General features: G+C 50.4%; 1 protein-coding gene across 1 annotated transcript in view; it reads left to right on the plus strand.

Annotated features, from left to right (window-relative positions):
- Nucleotides 1-21301, plus strand: part of LOC143033717 (uncharacterized) — a 119828-nt gene extending 98527 nt beyond the window's left edge. Inside the window, exons 16-17 of the mRNA XM_076199202.1 lie at nt 9603-9703; nt 20796-21301. Coding sequence (XP_076055317.1) covers nt 9603-9703; nt 20796-20981 — 287 coding nt within the window. The 3' untranslated portion in view covers nt 20982-21301. The remainder of the gene's footprint in view (nt 1-9602; nt 9704-20795) is intronic.
- The last annotated feature ends 1414 nt before the right edge of the window (nt 21302-22715 follow it).

Here is a 22715-nt window from a genome sequence, read left to right on the forward strand (position 1 = left end):
ACTCCTCATCCTCCTCTTCTTCATACTCCTCCTTCTTTTCTTCTTCATACTCCTCCTCTACTTCATCCTCCTCCTCTTCTTCATCCTCCTCTTCTTCATCATCCTCTTCCTTTTCTTCTCCCTCCTCTTCTTCCTACTCCTCTTCATCCACATCTTCTACATCACCCAGCCCTTCCTTCATCCACCTCCTCTTCCTTTTCCTTCTCTTCCTCGTTTCTTTTCCTTCCTCACCCTCTTCATCCTTTTCCTCTTGTTCTTCTTCCTCCTGCTCTTCCCCTCCTCCTTCCTGTTCTTCCTTCTCCTCCTCTTCCTCGTTTTTCCCCTCCTCACCCTCAATCTCTACTCTCATTTTCATTTTTATAATCCTCCTCTTCGCCTCTTCCTCCTCCTCCTCTTCCTCCTCCTCCCTCAATTCCTTTATCTTCTTCCCCATAACTTCCTTCTCCTCCTCTTCCTCCTCCTCTCTCCCACTTTGTTTCTCCCACTCTCGCACTTCCTCTTCCTCCTCCTCTCGTCATCCTCCCCCACTTCCTCTCTCCTCCTCATCTTCTCCCCTCTCCTCCCCCTCCCCCTCTACCTCTTCCTCTGGAACAACTTCTTCCATTACCATACACCATTGTAGCCCAGTCATTGTCTGTGCAAGAGAAATCTCTCATTATGCATCAGCACAGTAAAAACGATAGAATATTGATAACTTTTCTGGACTTACATATATATATATATATATATATATATATATATATATATATATATATATATGTATATATATATATATATATATATATATATATATATATATTCAATGTTAGTCTCTTGTCTGTATGAGTTCATGCAGCCCATTGACTGACTAGCCACAAACACACACACACATATACGCACACAAACGTATACACACACACACGCACGCACACGCATAAACACGCACACGCACAAACACACACACACGCATATACGCACGCACACACGGATCACTTTCATTTGAGAGCAAATTTCCCTAACTCCCCCAACCTTACTCTCCCCATCCCCCGTCCCTTCTCCCTTTACCGCTAATTTCCTCCCCCTTTTCCACCAAGTCCTTCTCCCCCCATCTCCCCAGTTGTCGTCACCAAGTTTCCTTTTCGTCAATTCCTTCCTTGCTGATTGAGATACGACTTTTTAATTTCCTGACATCTCGTGACAACAGACCGAATTTCACTCTCTTTTTTCTCTCTTTTTCTCTCTTTTTCTTCCGCCTCTTCTTCCTCTTTTTCTTCCTCCTGCTCTCCTTATTCTTCTTCAACCGCTGTGGTATGCAACAGCTCGTATCTGTGATCCAAGTACAATTCGTCCATAATACACAGTTATAATTCATCCTTATTCCCCCCAACAGCAATCCCCCCTCCCCCTCCCCGCCGTCATCGTAGACTTCTCGCCTTACCAACAATTTCCCCCCATGTTACCACTCCCCCCTTAACATTAACCTCCCTTTACCACCAAGGCTCACCAACACACACATACACACACACACACACACACACACACACACACACACATACACACACACACACACACACACACACACACACACACACACACACACATACACACACACACACACACACATACACACACACACACACACACACACACACACACACACACACACACACACACACACACACACACACACACACACACACACACACACACACACACACAAAACCTACCTCTCCCTTTTCATCCGTCACCCCCTGACCCCGCCTACCTCTCTCTCTCTCTCTCTCTCTCTCTCTCTCTCTCTCTCTCTCTCTCTCTCTCTCTCTCTCTCTCTCTCTCTCTCTCTCTCTCTCTCTCTCTCTCTCTCTCAAAACATAGCTTGTCCCTTCTTCGACTCTGAGTCTGGTCCCCGGGCGAGACAACAGCATCCTATAAAGAGGAACCATAAACAGAAGCTGTAAAAATGAACCCCCAAGTTGTGTGCTGCTTGCAAGAGAAATAGCGGGGCCCCTGATACATCCAAATACACGAGGAGGAGGAGGGGGAAGAGGAGGGGGAAGATGGGTAGGGAAGAGAGAGGAGAAGGAAGAGGAGGAGGAGGAAGAAGATGAGGCGGAAGAGGAGGAGGAAGAGGGGGAGGGAAGAGCGAGGAGGAGAAGAAAGAGGAGGGAGAAGAGGGGGAGGGAAGAAAAAGAGGAGGGAAGAGAGAGAGGAGGGGGAAAAGGAGAAGGGGGAAGAGGGGAGAGAGAAGAGAGAGAAGAGGGGAAAGAGTGAGAGGAGGAGGGAGAAGAAGATAGAGGGAGGAGGAGGAAGACGGAGAGGAGGGGAGGGGGAAGGGGGTAAGGAGAGGGGAGAGGAGGAAAATGAGAGCAGGAGAAGTGGAAGAGGCAGAGGAGAAGGAAGAGAAGAAGAGGATGAAGATGAGAGCAGGAGGGGGAGGAGGAAGAGAAGGAGAGGAAGAGGAAGAGGCAGAGAAGAAGAAAAGGAAGAAGAGGATGAAGATGAGAGCAGGAGGAAGGAGACCAGGAGGAGGAGGAGGAGGAGGAGGAGCAGGAAGAGGAGGTGGAGTAAATGGAAGATAGTGTGAGTGCAACAGCGTTCCTGTGTTCAGGAGGTGGAGGAGGAGGAGGAAGAGGAAGAGGAGGAGGAGGAGGAGGAGGAGGAGGAGGAGGAGGAGGTAGTCTGGGTGTAGCCCAGAAGTGGTATGGGTATCCACGTCATTATCGCGAGCAAGAGTTGGTGGTATAAATTGGCATGAGATTATCATGTTCTCGTTTGGGAGTAATTTCTTCTAAATGTCTTAGTAATTGAAGTGTCTTCCTCAAACTGAATAAAATCGCCCGGCGACAACCAGAATTGAAGTCGAAGCAGTATAATGCAAAGTACTTGAACTAAATGATGATAATAATGATAATATTAATTATGATAATGATATTAGTAATTTCAATGATGATGAAGGTAACATTAAGTCGATATCGCATAATTTATATACTGTAGATTAGAGAGAAAGAGAGAGAGAGAGAGAGAGAGAGAGAGAGAGAGAGAGAGAGAGAGAGAGAGAGAGAGAGAGAGAGAGAAAGAGAGAGGGAGAGAGGAAGTCTACAGACCATTAAATCTGAAGCCATCAATAACAAATTTCGAATTATGCTGCAATAATAATTATGCATCACCGATGATAAAGCAGCATGAAGCATTAACATAATCGAGAATGTCTGGATCGTACAGCATAACTAAAAAAATATTTATAAAAAAAATAATTCCTGTGACATTTGTCGCAGTTTGAATACTTGGCAGCATATTTTACAAAGGCGGAACATGACGACAGGAGACCTTTTGGTCCATAACTAGGTCGGATGCGAAAAAATGTAATAATGATAAATAAAAATTATAATAATATAAATAATGATAATAAATCAAATAAATGCATAGGTATAGTTAAATTGCAAACAAATAGGTAAATAGTAAATAATAATAAAATGACATATAACTAATATAAATGAAAATCAAGCAAATAACAAACAAATAAACAAATAATATAAAATAAATGGTAATCATTTATACAATGTGTGTGTGTGATTCGGTCACCATGGTCTTGGATCACGTATTGAACTCGTGATCGACAGCTATTTCCCTCCCGGAAGAGAGCTCAGAGCTCATATATGCTGTGAACTCACACGCGCACATACCCCCAACTCCCCGCCCACGAGAGTTGGAGTTACAACCCACAGCGCAGCCATACTGAAATTATTTATCCCTGGGCGGGATTCGAACCCGGACCGCAGATGAATTAAGCATATATGGTAAAACAAGGACTGAGCGTCAGCCCCTCGGGGCTGCTAAGAGGGTTAACCCCACTCAAAATAAATAGATACATAAATAAATTAATAAATAAAATAAAAAGATGAATATACAAATAAGTAATCAGCGACAAAAGAGAAAAACATCAAGTTATACTTGGCAGTTCATAGCAGAGCACAAAAGAAAAAAGGAAAAAGAAAAGAAAAAAGACAAAAAGAAAAAAAGCGACAACAGAACATCAAGAATATACTTGGCACTTCATAGCAGAGGACGAAAAAAAGAAAAAAAAAAGGCGACAACAGAACATCAAGCCTGATGTCACCCATCGAGGTCTAAGGTTCGAATTCTGCGCCATCTTCCCTGACGCGGCCAGACACTTTATGCAAATCACGGAACAAGACCGAGATTCCGATATGCGACTTCCGCTCCGTTTCCGATAATTCCCAGACTTTGCTCTCTTTTATACCGGACTTGTTTTCCTTCCGGAAGACCGATATCGGGTCTACGTTAACGTCTGGGGCTTCTGCTTCTTCTTCCGGATCCGGGAGATATTACGGTGGAAGTCTGGAGGCGATTAAAAAAAAAAAAAAAAAAGTCGAAAAGAACGTAAATATTGTTGATGAGTTTTTCAACACAAAGATTAGGCTCTCTTGATCATTTTATTATTTTTTATAATATATATTTTGGGGGGGTACAAGATGAATGTCTGTCGAGCAAGGCATAGAGTGGGCAATATGTATATAAGTAAATTAAGGAGAAAATGACGCGGTTTGAAGGAATTTTTTGTTCTGTATATTCATCGAGTGATTGAGTGGTGGAGGAAGGGCTCGCCATGGAAATGAAGACGTGGGGGTAAACCATCTTCAGCTATCGAGTCTGAGCAGTGTAGCGGGAGACAGGGATGACCCATCATCCACGAGGAGCTAAGATGGTTTGGGGGCAACGAATGGGTATGGGATGGGTGTGTATGATTAGATTTGGCCACCCCCCATAAAAGGGGGAAAAGAGGGATCTTCAGTATGTGTACACTGAAAGACTTAATAATCTTCGAAGATAATTGGAAATTGGCGTTACTTTATGAAAATCGAGTAACGAGAGTGTTTAGGTCCTCGTATTGTTTCGACAGGTTTCATCAATCTTCGGACACACCTAGTAACCTTTCTTGAATAAAATCACCTGTAGAAAGTCGGCGCAAGATACTAGAAGCCGTAGCGCCTCATTAGAAAGTTAGACAAATCTAGTTTACGCCGTGCTTTGAGCAAAAGTTACTAAGATATTAGATTCTTGGTTGGAAAACTTTGCCTAAATGAATTGTCCATTACCAGCCACGCAGGCCGTAGCGACTAGAATGTTTAAAATTAAACTTTGGTTGTTTTCATAATGTTATGGCTATTTACCAAGTTGGCATTTGTATCCGATTGTCATAGTCTTATTATTACTATCATTATTATCACTATTTTTTCTTTATATTATTATTACTATTATTATAATTATTATTACTATTACCATTATTACTCTATTATCATTACTATTATTATTATTATCATTATCATTATTATAATTATTTTTATCATTATTATTATCATTATTTTTTTATTTTTTTTACGAGGGTGGCTTTATATTTTGGCTGTTGTATTCAGTATTCATTCTTTTAGTCACAAAGATGAATAAAATCGCCTGGCAGCAGTCAGAATAGAATAATAATTATAATCACAGCCATCGCTGTATCTCGAACCTCTTCCTGAAGCTACCTGGTCGGACCGGGGACAGAGTGCCTGACGACAGGGTTGCATTTTCATTTGGGGATGAGAGAACAATGTTATAAATTAGATAAACAAGTAAATGAAAGTTAAAATTGGCAAGCATGTGATGGAGATGCTATATACAGGATGTAATGAAACACATACACAGAAATTGCATGATAACTGGGAAATGTGGAAGATATATAAAGATATATAAGATATAGAAGATAGAGCTCAAGTTAGAACAATTAGGTGTGAGGATAGGAGAGATCGAAATATAAGCATTGGACATAGTTCAAGTTGGAACCATACATGAATTTGAAGCTGGGTATGATACTTGGAGGGCAATAGACGGGGCCCCACGAGCGTTGCTCCCTTCGTCTACACGTACGTATCACCCTTCCCCTCTCTCTCTCTTCCTCCCTCCCAAGGGGGGGGGAAGCTTTATATTTTCTCGTGCTGGTTTGCCTTGAGTCCCCTTAGGAGGAGGGGGAAGAAAGAGAGGAGGAGGAGGAAGAAAGGGAGGAGGAGGAAGAAGAGGATCATTAGGAAGACGAGGAGGAGCAATAGGAAGGAGAAGAGCAATAGGAGGAACAAAAATAAGAGGAAGAAGAGGAGCAGAGAGAAGAGGAGGAGCAAGAAGATGAGGAGGAGGAGGAGGAGGAGGAAGAGGAGGAGGACGAAGAAGAGGAAGGGGAGAAGAAAGAATAGGAGTAGGAATAGGAAGATGAGGAGTAGGAATAGGAAGATGAGTAGGAATAGGAAGATGAGGAGGAGGAGGAGGAGGAGGAGGAAGAGGAGGAGGACGAAGAAGAGGAAGGGAAGAAGAAAGAATAGGAGTAGGAATAGGAAGATGAGGAGTAGGAATAGGAAGATGAGTAGGAATAGGAAGATGAGGAAGAGTAAGAATAGGAAGGTGAGGAGGAGGAAGAGTAGAACAGGAAGCTAAGGAGGAGTAGAAACAGGAAGATGAGGAGTAGGAAGGGGAAGATGAGGAGGAGGAAGGAGATGAGGAGGAGGAGGAAGATGAGGAGGAGGAGGAAGGAGATGAGGAGGAGGAGGAAGAAGAGGAGGAGGAGTAGGAACAGGAAGCTGAGGAGGAGTAGGAACAGGAAGATGAGGAGGAGGAAGGGGAAGAGGAAGAGGAGGAGGAGGAGGAGTAGGAGGAGGAGTAGGAGGAGGTTGTAGCGGGCCATCCGAAGGGCAAATTGGGCCATAATTATCCCTCCGAAGAGGAGCGTGGCCCTGGTGCCAGTGACAGCGAGGCCACGAAGTAGAGGCGTGTCAGGGCCACCAACCACTTAAATTGTGGCCTCCCTCCACCCCCATCCCCCACCCCGGGGGTCGGGGGGGGAGGTTCTGAACTGAATAGAAGCGTCTGTTGGTTGTTAGGATGACGTGGTATGAGGTGTCCAGATCGTCCCATCAAGCAGGAAAAAAATAAATTGAATAATAATAATAATAAACAAAATAATAATAATAAACAAAATAATAATAATAATGATGATAAACAATAATAATAATAATAATAATAATAATGATGATAAACAATAATAATAATAATAATAATGATAATAATAATATTAATAATAATGATAAATGCAAATAAACCATTCCTTTTTTGTCCAAGATGCCCTTTGATTATTAACTTTATTGGATTCTAGTTGTGTCTTTTTTTTGTCTTTGATTTTATTTCATTTACTTTTTGTCTAGTTTGTAGTAGAATGCACAGATGCACAAAACAATGTTGACAACGAAAGAGGGCCGTTCTGACAAATAGGCTGTGGTTTCAGAATAGAGCAAGTCTTAATAATATATAATATATATATATGTATGTATGTATATATATAATCTATATATGTATAATGTATATATATATATGTATATATATATATATTAGATAAAAAGGGGCTTTTAAGCACAGCTTAGAAGAAAATATGGTAAAAATCCATTTTTTTTTTTTTTTTTTTTTTTTTTTTTTTTTTTAGGGGTCACTTTGGCCACTTTCTTCAATTTGGCCACCATCTCGCGTACAGGTCCAGGGCCACAAAGCCTCCTGCGAATTTCACCTGGACACCTCTCAGGCCAAAGGTGCGGTACACCACGAGCACAAGCCCCTGGGCCTGGGTTCCTTACATGTACTTTAGTGTCCTGTAGACGACTCTGTGTATGAGTGTGTATGTTTTAATTTCGATTATATATATATATATATATATATATATATATATTTGTCTCGCTTTAACAAGAATGAAGATTGCCACGAATATTTCGAGATAATTTTCGCCAAAATTCATGAAATTCATTTGGTCAACCCACGCAATTCACTTGGCTAAATTCGCAGAGTTCGGTTTGCCAAATTCGAAAATCTCCCCACGGGGAAAAAAAAATCTTTTGCCAACCCCACGAAATTGACTTCCACGAAATCCGCGAATATTCCATTTCGCGAAAATTCAATTCCGCGAAACTGAGAGTTGATATTGTGAGTAATTTCATCCATTTGTGGTCCTATTCTCGGCAGAGCTTTCCACGCTGGCCCTTGCGTTGTACAGACACACATACACACACACACACACACACACACACACACACACACACACACACACACACACACACACACACACACACACACATCTCATGTGAGTCCGAGAAAGGTAAATTTCTTATTTCAGGTCGGCTCGCCTCGACCTAAGATATAGCTATCGTATCAGCACAGGAAGAGGAGGAGGAAGAGGAGGAGGAGGAAGAGGAAGGTGTAGGAAGAGGAAGGAGGAGGAAGAGGAAGGAGGAGGGGGGAGATAGGAGGAGATGGGCGACAGCAGGAGGAAGACGGGTGGGAGGAGGAGGAGGAAGTAGGGAAAGTTGGACGAGGGAGGGGGAAGGAGGAGGAGGAGGAGGAGGAGGACAAGGCGGGGGGAGTAGGACGAGGAGGGGAGGAGGTGGAGGAGGAGGACGAGGAGGATGGGGCGGTGGAGGAAGATGGAGGAGGAGGAAGATAGAAAATGTGATGCCCGAACAAGCTCCAATGGCTGCCATGAGAAGGGCAAGCTGGAAGGGTGAATGGATTTAGAGAGGAGGGAAGAGAGAAAGAGAGAGCGAGATAGTAAGAGAAAGAAAAAGAAAAAGAGAGAGAAATTGCAAGAAAAAAAGAGAATGAGAGAAAGAGGAAAGAGGAAGAAAGGGAGACAGAAAGAGAAAGAAAGAAGGAAAGAGAAATAGAAAAAGAGCGAAAGAGAAAAGGAGAAAAAGAAAGAAACAAAAAAAGAGAAAAAGGGAGAAAGAAGGAAAGAGAGAGAGGGAAGAAGGGAGCGAGAAAGAGAAAAAGAAAGGAAAAAGAGAAAGAGAAAGAGAAGGAGAAAAAGAGAAAAAGTGAGAAAGAGAATGAGAGGGGGAGGGGAGAGGAGGAGTGGGAGTGTGGAGGAGAGTAAAGATTATGGGAGTGGGGAGAGGGAGTGGGGGGGAGAGAAGGCAATTGGTAGCCCTGAGGGTACAATGTCGGAAAACAATTGGTACCCCTGGAGAAGAAATAATGATGGAAAATAATGAGTAGCGACGAAGAAAAGAGCCCCGTGGGCTGGAACTCGGTTCCCGGCCAGATAAGAGTAATTAGTAATAGTAGTAATAGTAATAACATCAGTATGTTAGTAATGACATCAGTATGTTCCTTGAAAATCTTTCCATGTTACATAGATAAATGTGTGGTTTTGAAAATGCTACTTTGTGTATAATTTTTTTTCCAAAACTGATCATTTTCTGTTATATGGTGTTCCCATTAATATACATATTCACCATGGTCTTGGATCACGTGTTGGACTCGTGATCAACTATATTACTCTCCCGGATGAGACCACAGAGCCGATATATAGGTTAAAAGACTACACACACTCCTTGCCCAATAGAACAGGGTACCAGGCTCCAGTGTATATGTGAATGCGTCTATAGAATGGTCTTTGTGTTTATATTATCTTTATATATTTTTTTCTCTTGGTTACGAAAATTCATATTCTAAATTTACACTTTTATCAACACAGACAATGTTCACATTTTTTCAAATTGTTCTTACAATGTTATGAAATTGTTCTTCCTCAGTTCTTTCTCACGACGAACTTCGATCCCCGGGGGAGTCGTCAGGGGAAGGAGGAGGAGAGGAACCGCCGCCGATGGCAGAATCGCCAGAGTCGACGCTGCAGGTGAGTCGCTCTTCAAGGCTCCAACACATATACATATATATATATATATATATATATAAATATATATATATATATATAATATATAGATATATATAATTGTGTGTGTGTGTGTGTGTGTGTGTGTGTGTGTGTGTGTGTGTGTGTGTGTGTGTGTGTGTGTGTTGGGGAGTGATGGGGAAGGCTGAAGGGAAGAGGGGAAGGGTTGGGTGTGGGCAGAAGGATTGGGAAAGTAGGAAAGCTTGGGATTGGAATTATAATAGCCTTCCCTCTCCCCTCCCTCATCCCAACCCTCCCTTCCCCATCCCATCCCCTCCCTTCCCCATCCCAACCCCTCCCTCTCCCCTACCAACCCTCCCTTCCCCATCCAACCCTCCCTTCCCCATCCCAACCCCTCCCTCTCCCCTACCAACCCTCCCTCTCCCCTACCAACCCTCCCTTCCCCATCCCAACTCTCCCTTCCCCATCCCAACTCTCCCTTCCCCATCCCAACTCTCCCTTCCCCATCCCAACTCTCCCTTCCCCATCCCAACTCTCCCTTCCCCATCCCAACTCTCCCTTCCCCATCCCAACTCTCCCTTCCCCATCCCAACTCTCCCTTCCCCATCCCAACTCTCCCTTCCCCATCCCAACTCTCCCTTCCCCATCCCAACTCTCCCTTCCCCATCCCAACTCTCCCTTCCCCATCCCAACTCTCCCTTCCCCATCCCAACACTCCCTTCCCCATCCCAACTCTCTTCCCCATCCCAACTCTCCCTTCCCCATCCCAACTCTCCCTTCCCCATCCCAACTCTCCCTTCCCCATCCCAACTCTCCCTTCCCCATCCCCACTCTCCCTTCCCCATCCCAACTCTCTCTTCCCCATCCCAACTCTCCCTTCCCCATCCCAACTCTCCCTTCCCCCTCCCAACCCTCCCTTCCCTATCCCCTTCCATCGCAACCCTCCCTTCCCTATCCCCTCCCATCGCAACCCTCCCTTCCCTATCCCCTCCCATCGCAACCCTCCCTTCCCTATCCCCTCCCATCGCAACCCTCCCTTCCCTTCCCTTCCCTTCCCTTCCTTCCCTATCCTCTCCCTCATCCCAACCCTCCCTTCTCTTCCCTCCCTATCCCCTCCCTCATCGCACCCCTCCCTTCCTTCCCTATCCCCACCCTCATTCCAACCCTCCCTTCCCTTCCCTCCCTAATCCCTTCCCCTCCTTCCCTATCCCCTCCCTCATCCCAACCCTCCCTTCCCTATCACCTCCCTCATACCAACACTCCCTTCCCTTCCTTCCCTATCCCCTCCCTCATTCCAACCCTCCCCTCCCTTCCTTCTCTATCCCCTCCCTCATCGCAACCCTCCCTTCCCTTCCTTCCCTTCTTTCCCTATCCCCTCCCTCCATTCCCTTCCTTCCTTATCCCCTCCCATCCTAACCCTCCCTTTCCCCTCCCTCATCCCAACCCTCCCTTCCCTATCCCCTCCCTCATCCCAACCCTCCCTTCCCTATCCCCTTCCTTCCCTATCCCCTCCCTCATCCCAACCCTCCCTTCCCTCTCTATCCCCTCCCTCATCGCAACACTCCCTTCCCTTCCTTCCCTATCCCCTCCCTCATCCCAACTCTCCCCTCCCTTCCTTCTCTATCCCCTCCCTCATCGCAACCCTCCCTTCCCTTCCTTCCCTTCTTTCCCTATCCCCTCCCTCCATTCCCTTCCTTCCTTATCCCCTCCCATCCTAACCCTCCCTTTCCCCTCCCTCATCCCAACCCTCCCTTCCCTATCCCCTTCCTTCCCTATCCCCTCCCTCATCCCAACCCTCCCTTCCCTATCCCCTTCCTTCCCTATCCCCTCCCTCATCCCAACCCTCACTTCCCTTCCTTCCCTATCCCCTCCCTCATCCCAACCCTCCCTTCCCTATCCCCTCCCTCATCCCAATCATCCCTTCCCTATCCCCTCCCTCATCCCAACCCTCCCTTCCCTTCCTTCCCTATCCCCTCCCTCATCGCAACACTCCCCTCCCTTCCTTCCCTATCCCCTCCCTCATCCCAACCCACCCTTCCTTTCCCTCCGTATCCCCTCCCTCTTCCCAACCTCCCATCCTTCCCTATCCCCTCCCTTCCCTTCCTATCCTCTCCCTTCCCTTCCTTCCCTATCCCCAGGGAAGGGAGGGTTGGGATGAGGGAGGGGATAGGGAAGGAAGGGTTCCTTCCCTATCCCCTCCCTCATCCCAACCCTCCCCTCTCTATCCCCTCCCTCATCCCAACCCTCCCCTCCCTTCCTTCTCTATCCCCTCCCTCATCCCAACCCTCCCTTCCCTTCCTTCCCTATCCCCTCCCTCATCCCAACCCTCCCTTCCCTATCCCCTCCCTCATCCCAACCCTCCCTTCCCTCTCTATCCCCTCCCTCATCGCAACACTCCCTTCCCTTCCTTCTCTATCCCCTCCCTCATCGCAACCCTCCCCTCCCTTCCTTCCCTATCCCCTCCCTCATCCCAACCCTCCCTTCCTTTCCCTCCGTATCCCCTCCCTCTTCCCAACCCTCCCTTCCCATCCTTCCCTATCCCCTCCCTCATCCCTTCCCTTCCCTTCCCTATCCCCTCCCTCATCCCTTCCCTTCCTTCCCTATCCCCTCCCTTCCCTTCCTATCCTCTCCCTTCCCTTCCTTCCCTATCCCCAGGGAAGAGAGGGTTGGGATGAGGGAGGGGATAGGGAAGGAAGGGAAGGGAGGGTTCCTTCCCTATCTCCTCCCTCATTCCAACCCTCCCTTCCCTTCCTTCCCTATCCCCTCCCTCATCCCAACCCTCCCTTCTCTTCCCTCCCTATCCCCTCCCTCATCGCAACCTCTTCCTTCCCTATCCCCACCCTCATTCCAACCCTTCCTTCCCTTCCTAATCCCTTCCCTTCCCTCCCTAATCCCTTCCTCTCCTTCCCTATCCCCTCCTTCCCTATCCCAAACCTCCCTCCCTATCCCCTTCCTTCCTTATCCCCTCCCTCATCCCAACCCTCCCTTCCCTCTCTAACCCCCTCCCTCATCGCAACACTCCCCCTCCCTTCCCTATCCCCTCCCTTATCCCAACCCTTCCTTCTCTATCCCCTCCCTCATCGCAACCCTCCCTTCCCTTCCTTCCCTTCTTTCCCTATCCCCTCCCTCCATTCCCTTCCTTCCTTATCCCCTCCCATCCTAACCCTCCCTTCCCTATCCCCTCCCTCATCCCACCCCACCCTTCCTTTCCCTCCGTATCCCCTCCCTCTTCCCAACCCTCCCTTCCCTTTCTTCTTTATCCCCTCTCTCATCCCAACCCTCGCTTCCCTTCCTTCCCTATCCCCTCCCTCATCCCACCCTTACCTTCCTTCCCTATCCCCTCCCTCATCCCAACCCTCCCTTCCCTTCCCTTCCATCCCTATCCCCTCCCTCATCCCAACCCTCCCTATCCCCTCCCTCCCTTCCCAACCCTCCCTTCCATCCCTATCCCCTCCCTCATCCCAACCCTCCCTTCCCTCCCTATCCCCTCCCTCCTCCATCCCTCCCTTCCCTTCCCTCCCTATCCCCTCCCTCATCGCAACCCTCCCTTCCCTTCCTTCCCTATCCCCTCCCTCATCGCAACCCTCCCTTTCTTTCCCTCCGTATCCCCTCCCTCTTCCCAACCCTCCCTTCCCATCCTTCCCTATCCCCTCCCTCATCCCTTCCCTTCCTTCCCTATCCCCTCCCTTCCCTTCCTATCCTTTCCCTATCCCCAGGGAAGGGAGGGTTGGGTTGAGGGAGGGGATAGGGAAGGGAGGGTTGGGATGCGGGAGGGGATAGGGAAGGGAGGTTTGGGATGAGGGAGGGGATAGGGAAGGAAGGGAAGGGAGGGTTCCTTCCCTATCCCCTCCCTCATACCAACCCTCCCTTCCCTTCCTTCCCTATCCTCTCCCTCATCCCAACCCTCCCTATCCCCTCCCTCCCTATCCCCTCCCTCATCGCAACCCTCCCTTCCTTCCCTATCCCCACCCTCATTCCAACCCTCCCTTCCCTTCCCTCCCTAATCCCTTCCCCTCCTTCCCTCCCTAATCCCTTCCCTATCCCCTCCCTCATCCCAACCCTTCCTTCCCTATCCCCTCCCTCATACCAACCCTTCCTTCCCTTCTTTCCCTATCCCCTCCCTTCCCTTTTCCCCTCCCTCATCCCAACCCTCCCTTCCCTATCCCCTCCCTCATCCCAACCCTCCCTTCCCTATCCCCTCCCTCATCCCAACCCTCCCTTCCCTTCCTTCCCTATCCCCTCCCTCATCCCAACCCTCCCCTCTCTATCCCCTCCCTCATCCCAACCCTCCCCTCCCTTCCTTCTCTATCCCCTCCCTCATCCCAACCCTCCCTATCCCCTCCCTTCCCTCCATATCCCCTCCCTCATCCCAACCCTCCCTTCCATCCCTATCCCCTCCCTCATCCCAACCCTCCCTTCCATCCCTATCCCCACCCTCATTCCAACCCTCCCTTCCCTTCCCTCCCTAATCCCTTCCCCCTCCTACCCTATCCCCTCCCTCATCCCAACCCACCCTTCCCTATAACCGCCCTCAAACCAACACACTCCCTTCCTTCCCTATCCCCTCCCTCATCGCAACCCTCCCTTCCCTTCATTCCCCTCCCTCATCGCAACCCTCCCTTCCCTTCTTTCCCCTCCCTCATCCCAAACCTCCCTTCCCTATCCCCTCCCTCATCCCAACCTTCCCTTCCCTTCCTTCCCTATCCCCTCCCTCATCCCAACCCTCCCTTCCCTTCCCTTCCTATCCCCTCCCTCATCCCAACCCTCCCTATCCCCTCCCTCCCTTCCCTATCCCCTCCCTCATCCCAACCCTCCCTATCCCCTCCCTTCCCTATCCCCTCCCTTCCCTATCCCCTCCCTTCCCTATCCCCTCCCTTCCCTATCCCCTCCCTTCCCTTCCTTATCCCCTCCCTTCCCTTCCTTATCCCCTCCCTCATCCCAACCCTCCCTTCCCAACCCTCCCTTCCCTATCCCCTCCCTCATCGCAACCCTCCCCTCCCTTTCTTCTTTATCCCCTCTCTCATCCCAACCCTCGCTTCCCTTCCTTCCCTATCCCCTCCCTCATCCCAACCCTCCCTTCCTTCCCTTTCCCCTCCCTCATCCCAATCCTCCCTTCCCTTCCCTTCCATCCCTATCCCCTTCCTCATCCCAACCCTCCCTTATCCCCTCCTCCTCCCTTCATCCCCTTCCTTCCCTATCCCCTCCCTCATCCCAACCCTCCCTTCCCTCACTATATCCACCCTCATCGCAACACTCCCATCCCTTCCTCCCTATCCCCTCCCTCATCGCAACACTCCCTTCCCTTCCTTCCCTATCCCCTCCCTCATCGCAACCCTCCCTTCCTTTCCCTCCGTATCCGCTCCCTCTTCCCAACCCTCCCTTCCCATCCTTCCCTTCCCATCCTTCCCTATCCCCTCCCTCATCCCTTCCCTTCCTTCCCTATCCCCTCCCTTCCCTTCCTATCCTCTCCCTTCCCCTTCCTATCCTCTCCCTTCCCTTCCCTATCCCCTCCCTCAACCAACCCTCCTTCCCTTCCTCCCCTATCCTCTCCCTCATCCCAACCCTCCCTTCTCTTCCCTCCCTATCCCCTCCATCATCGCAACCCTCCCCTTACTTCCCTATCCCCCACCCTCATCCCAACCCTCCCTTCCCCTTCCCTTCCCGCCCTAATCCCTTCCCCTCCTGCCCTAATCCCTTCCCCTCCGTCCCTATCCCCTCCCTCATACCAACACTCCCTTCCCTCTCTATCCCCTCCCTCATCGCAACACTCCCTTCCCTTCCTTCCCCTCCCTCATCCCAATCATCCCTTCCCTATCCCCACCCTCCCTCATCCCAACCCTCCCCTTCCCTTCCCTTCCATCCCTATCCCCTCCCTCATCCCACCCCCCCCTCTCCCCTCCCAACCCTCCCTTCCCTTCCTTATCCCCTCCCTTCCCTTCCTTATCCCCTCCCTCTTCCCAACCCTCCCTTCCCACCCTATCCCCTCCCTTCCCTTCCTTCCCTATCCCCTCCCTCATACCAACCCTCACTTCCCTTCCTTCCCTATCCCCTCCCTCATCCCAACCCTCCCTTCACTTCCCTCCCTATCCCCTCCATCATCGCAACCCTCCCTTCCTTCCCTATCCCCACCCTCATATCCAACCCTCCCTTCCCTTCCCTTCCCTCCCTAATCCCTTCCCTTCCTTCCCTATCCCCTCCCTCATCCCAACCCTCCCTTCCCTATCACCTCTTTCATACCAACACTGCCCTTCCTTCCCTATCCCCTCCCTCATCCCAACCCTCCCTTCCCTATCCCCTCCCTCATCCCAATCATCCCTTCCCTATCCCCTCCCTCATCCCAAACCTCCCTTCCCTATCCCCTTCCTTCCCTATCCCCTCCCTCATCCCAACCCTCCCTTCCTTTCCCTCCGTATCCCCTCCCTCATCCCAACCCTCCCTTCTCTTCCCTCCCTATCCCCTCCCTCATCGCATCCTCTTCCTTCCCTATCCCCACCCTCATTCCAACCCTCCCTTCCCTTCCTTCCCTATCCCCTCCCTCATCGCAACCCTCCCTTCCCTATCCCCTCCCTTATCCCAACCCTTCCTTCTCTATCCCCTCCCTCATCGCAACCCTCCCTTCCCTTCTTTCCCCTCCCTCATCGCAACCCTCCCTTCCCTTCCTTCCCCTCCCTCATACCAATCCTCCCTTCCCTATCCCCTCCCTCATCCCAACCCTCCCTTCCCTTCCCTCCCTATCCCCTCCCTCATCCAACCCTCCCTTCCCTTCCCTCCCTTATCCCCTCCCTCATCCCAACCCTCCCTTCCCTATCCCCTCCCTCATCCCAACCCTCCCTATCCCCTCCCAACCCTCCCTTCCCTCCCTATCCCCTCCCTCATCCAACCCTCCCTTCCCTTCCCTCCCTATCCCCTCCCTCATCCCAACCCTCCCTTCCCTATCCCCTCCCTTCCCTTCCTTCCCTATCCCCTCCCTCATCGCAACCCTCCCTTCCCTATCCCCTCCCTCATCGCAACCCTCCCCTCCCTTTCTTCTTTATCCCCTCTCTCATCCCAACCCTCGCTTCCCTTCCTTCCCTATCCCCCCCTCCCTTCCTTCCCTTTCCCCTCCCTCATACCAATCCTCCCTTCCCTATCCCCTCCCTCATCCCAACCCTCCCTATCCCCTCCCTCCCTTCCCCACCCTCCCTTCCCAACCCTCCCTTCCCAACCCTCCCTTACCAACCCTCCCTTCCCATCCCTACCTTCCCTATCCCCTCCCTCATCCCAACCCTCCCTATCCCCTCCCTCCCTTCCCTATCCCCTCCCTTCCCTATCCCCTCCCTCATCCCAACCCTCCCTTCCCTCTCTATCTCATCCCTCATCGCAACACTCCCTTCCCTTCCATCCCTATCCCCTCCCACATCGCAACCCTCCCCTCCCTTCCTTCCTTATCCCCTCCCTCATCCCAACCCTCCCTTTCCCTCCGTATCCCCTCCCTCTTCCCAACCCTCCCTTCCCATCCTTCCCTACCCCCTCCCTTCCCTTCCTATCCTCTCCCTTCCCTTCCTATCCTCTCCCTTCCCTTCCTTCCCTTCCTTCCCTATCCCCAGGGAAGGGAGGGTTGGGATGAGGGAGGGGATAGGGAAGGGAGGGTTGGGATGAGGGAGGGGATAGGGAAGGAAGGGAAGGGAGGGTTCCTTCCCTATCCCCTCCCTCATCCCAACCCTCCCTTCCCTTCCTTCCCTATCCTCTCCCTCATCCCAACCCTCCCTATCCCCTCCCTCCCTATCCCCTCCCTCATCGCAACCCTCCCTTCCTTCCCTATCCCCACCCTCATTCCAACCCTCCCTTCCCTTCCCTTCCTTCCCTAATCCCTTCCCCTCCTTCCCTATCCCCTCCCTCATCCCAAACCCTCCCTTCCCTATCAACCTCCCTCATACCAACACTCCCTTTCTTCTTTATCCCCTCCCTCATCCCAACCCTCCCTTCCCTTTCCCCTCCCTCATACCAATCCTCCCTTCCCTATCCCCTCCCTCATCCCAACCCTCCCTTCCATCCCTATCCCCTCCCTCATCCCAACCCTCCCTATCCCCTCCCTTCCCTCCATATCCCCTCCCTCATCCCAACCCTCCCTTCCCTCCCTATCCCCTCCCTCATCCCAACCCTCCCTATCCCCTCCCTCATACCAACCCTCCCTTCTCTTCTCCCCTCCCTATCCCCTCCCTCATCGCAACCCTCCCTTCCTTCCCTATCCCCACCCTCATTCCAACCCTCCCTTCCCTTCCCTTCCCTCCCTAATCCCCTTCCCCTCCTTCCCTTTCCCCTCCCTCATCACAACCCTTCCTTCCCTATCCCCTCCCTCAAACCAACACTCCCTTCCTTCGCTATCCCCTCCCCCCTCGCAACCTCTCCCTTCCCTTCTTTCCCCTCCCTCATACCAATCCTCCCTTCCCTATCCCCTCTCTCATCCCAACCCTCGCTTCCCTTCCTTCCCTATCCCCTCCCTCATCCCAACCCTCCCTATCCCCTCCCTCCCTTCCCTATCCCCTCCCTCCCCTTCCTTATCCCCTCCCTCATCCCAACCCTCCCTTCCTTCCCTATCCCCTCCCTCATCCCTTCCTTCCCTATCCCCTCCCTCATCCCAACCCTCCCTTCCTTTCCCTCCGTATCCCCTCCCTCATCCCAACCCTCCCTTCTCTTCCCTCCCTATCCCCTCCCTCATCGCATCCTCTTCCTTCCCTATCCCCACCCTCATTCCAACCCTCCCTATCCCCTCCCTCATCGCATCCTCTTCCTTCCCTATCCCCACCCTCATTCCAACCCTCCCTTCCCTATCCCCTCCCTTATCCCTACCCTTCCTTCTCTATCCCCTCCCTCATCCCAAACCTCCCTTCCCTATCCCCTCCCTCATCCCAAACCTCCCTTCCCTATCCCCTCCCTCATCCCAACCCTCCCTTCCTTTCCCTCCGTATCCCCTCTCATCCCAACCCTCCCTATCCCCTCCCAACCCTCCCTTCCCTCCCTATCCCCTCCCTTCCCTCCCTATCCCCTCCCTCATCCCAACCCTCCCTTCCCTATCCCCTCCCTCATCCCAACCCTCCCTTCCCTATCCCCTCCCTCATCGCAACCCTCCCCTCCCTTTCTTCTTTATCCCCTCTCTCATCCCAACCCTCGCTTCCCTTCCTTCCCTATCCCCTCCCTCATCCCAACCTTCCCTTCCCTTCCTTCCCTATCCCCTCCCTCATCCCCAATCCTCCCTTCCCTTCCCTCCCTCCCCTATCCCCCTCCCTCATCCCAACCCTCACTTCCCTTCCTTCCCTATCCCCTCCCTCATCCCAACCCTCCCTTCCCTATCCCCTCCCTTCCCTATCCCCTCCCTTCCCTTCCTTATCCCCTCCCTCATCCCAACCCTCCCTTCCTTTCCCTCCGTATCCCCTCCCTCATCCCAACCCTCCCTTCCTTTCCCTCCGTATCCCCTCCCTCCGTATCCCCTCCCTCTTCCTAACACTCCCTTCCCAACCCTCCCTTCCCAATCCCCTCCCTCATCCCTTCCCTTCCTTCCCTATCCCCTCCCTTCCCTTCCTATCCTCTCCCTTCCCTATCCCCAGGGAAGGGAGGGTTGGGATGAGGGAGGGGATAGGGAAGGGAGGGTTGGGATGAGGGAGGGGATAGGGAAGGAAGGGAGGGTTCCTTCCCTATCCCCTCCCTCATCGCAACCCTCCCTCTTGCAACCCTCCCTGCCTTCCTTCCCTATCCCCCTCCCTCATCCCAACCCTCCTTTCCTTTCCCTCCGTATCCCCTCCCTCCGTATCCCCTCCCTCCGTATCCCCTCCCTCTTCCCAACCCTCCCTTCCCTTCCTATCCTCTCCCTTCCCTATCCCCAGGGAAGGGAGGGTTGGGATGAGGGAGGGGATAGGGAAGGGAGGGTTGGGATGAGGGAGGGGATAGGGAAGGGAGGGTTGGGATGAGGGAGGGGATAGGGAAGGGAGGGTTGGATGAGGGAGGGGATAGGGAAGGGAGGGTTGGGATGAGGGAGGGGATCGGGAAGGAAGGGAAGGTTCCTTCCTTCCCTTCCCTATCCCCTCCCTCATCCCAACCCTCCCTTCCTTCATGCCAACCCTCCCTTCCTTCATCCCAACCCTCCCTTCCCTCCCCTCCCCTATCCCCAACCCTCCCTCTCTCCCCAACCCTCCCTCTCTCCCCAACCCTCCCTCTCTCCCCAACCCCCCCTCTCCCCAACCCTCCCTTCCCTATCCCCTCCCAAATCGCAACCTCCCTCCCTTCCTCCCTATCCCTTCCCTCATCCCTTCCCTTCCTTCCCTATCCCCTCCCTCATCGCAACCCTCCCATCCCTTCATTACCAATCCCCTCTCTCTTCCCAACACTCCCTTCCCACCCTTCCCTATCCCCTCCCTCCCCTTCCTATCCTCTCCCGTCCCTTCCTTCCCTACCCCCCGGGAAGGGTGGGTTGGGATGAGGGAGGGGATAGGGAAGGGAGGGTTGGGATGAGGGAGGGGATAGGGAAGGAAGGGTTCCTTCCCTATCCCCTCCCTCATCCCATCCCTCCCTTCATTCCCTATCCCCTCCCTCATCCCAACCCTCCCTTCCCTTCCTTCCCTATCCCCAGGGAAGGGAGGGAGGGGATAGGGAAGGGAGGGTTGGGATGAGGGAGGGGATAGGGAAGGAAGGGAAGGGAGGGAGGGTTCCTCCCTTCCCTTCCTTCCCTATCCCCTCCCTTATCGCAACCCTCCCCTCCCTTTCTTCTTTATCCCCTCTCTCATCCCAACCCTCGCTTCCCTTCCTTCCCTTTCCCCTCCCTCATACCAATCCTCCCTTCCCTATCCCCTCCCTCATCCCAACCCTCCCCTCCCTTCCTCCCTTCCCTTCCCTTCCATCCCTATCCCCTCCCTCATCGCAACCCTCCCCCTCCCTTTCTTCTTTATCCCCTCTCTCATCCCAACCCTCCCTTCCTTCCCTTTCCCCTCCCTCATCCCAAGTCTTTGGTATGTGTATATATATATATATGTATGCATGTATGTGCTATCCTATTATGCTAGTGTACTATTACACTTTTTACCACCGGAGACTGACACGTTTTCCTCTTCTCTTTCCTCTACAGACGGAGGAATCGCCGACCACGACTAGAACGTACGTGCCCTCGGCCTCCTACGGGTCACTTCCCCACCCGACGAGGCCCCACCAGCCGCTCCACTCCGTCGGGCTGCCCAACGTTACTTCAAATAACCACAAATACTACACTCTGAAAATAAACTGTACCAGGCAAAGCAATGAAAGTTTTGTGTAGGACGATATGCGGTTTTTAAATGTGAAATTGTGTATATAAATAAATAAATATATATATATATATGGCATGAATGACAATTTATTTAAAGTTATGTTAGTGGATGATGATGATGGTAATTGGAAAGAGAGCACAAGAATATGGATGATCTTTGGAAGTTTAAAGCGGATTTTGATTTTTGGTGTGATTTTTTCTTTGTTTTCGTTTTTGGCCCCCCCTTCCCCAATTTATTATATATAAAAAGAGTGAAATGTTACTGTCATGTTTCTATCACTAACAGCCAATTATAAATGTGCATATATTTTGTCAAAATAAATGTTTACATGCTTTTTTTATGAACAAAATCTTTCATTGGCCTTTCGTGTATAAACGAGAATTTGAACCCAAAAAGGTTAACAAATACAATTATACAAACACTATAAGTACAGAAATAGAGAGAGAGAGAGAGAGAGAGACAGAGAGAGAGAGAGAGAGAGAGAGAGACAGAGAGAGACAGAGAGAGAGAGAGAGACAGAGAGAGAGAGAGAGACAGAGAGACAGAGAGACAGACAGAGAGAGAGAGAGAGAGAGAGAGAGAGAGAGAGAGAGAGACTGGGAGGGAGGAGAGGAAAAGAAAAAATATTAAATTAATAAAAGCAGTACTATAGACACCTGACCCAAACATACATTTTGTATGATACAACTTTAAATCATCTATATTTTTATAAGATCATACATGGGTGTCCACAGCAACATGACACGAGATGAATATGTAGACGAGACTAATGCATGTAGATTACATCTTTGCGAGTATCTAGTCCCGTTTCTACATTATAGTAGGAACAAACAACCAATGAACAGGTATCCTATATACATAGTGAAAATCCATGTGAACAAGTTGTATAGACACGGTAAAGGAAACATGGACTAAAGCTTCACCTCTAGTCCATGTTTCCCTTTATATACATAGTATTTTGAGACTTCAAAAACTGCAGCTACATTTGGACTAATAAGAAGAGATACTGTGTTTTACCCAATTGTTTCGATCTAACATGATTCACGGGCACGCAAGCGAGAGAGGGAGAGAGAGAGGAAACAATAAGACCAAGGAGAGAGGGGATGAAAGAAAGGCGGCAAAGGGAGGTGCTGGTATGGAGACGTATACATTGTGGGGCCAGGACCATCATGGAAAGAACTGGGAACCAAACAGTCTCAAGAAGCCATTACAGCTTTGGTTACCCGAGACAAGCACCACATCACTTCCTCAAAAGTACATCTTCACATTTTTATTTTCAACACCGAGGGATGATTCTCCTGCCATCATTCCTCTTCTACTATTAGCCGGAGATGCAAAGGGGAACCAAACACACATCACAAATTACAAATTTCCAACACGGTTTTAGACAACTACGCTCCACGTTATTCTGATAGATCTTGCACAACAATTTTTCGACGGCATCCATTCAGACAGACCTCCGCACAAAACACTTCTTATAACACTATATATTAGCAAACCTGTTGATACTATCCCCTGACACAATCTCACGAATTATACAACACAGACTTGCAAAATAATACCAAAAGATGGCTGGCCAATTATTCGAGATGTAGAAGTTCTTACGTGTAATATAATGACCAATCTTTGCACACCAAGAACTTAAATAACGGAATACCTCAAGGTTCCATTCTATCCCCTACAGTCTTTAATCTGCACATACATAATACATCCATACCCCGGAAATACAAAGCTCTACTTAC

Source organism: Oratosquilla oratoria, chromosome 16 (genome assembly GCF_046742065.1).
Source record: "Oratosquilla oratoria isolate Oo_2021 chromosome 16, ASM4674206v1, whole genome shotgun sequence".
Classification (NCBI taxonomy): domain Eukaryota; kingdom Metazoa; phylum Arthropoda; class Malacostraca; order Stomatopoda; family Squillidae; genus Oratosquilla; species Oratosquilla oratoria.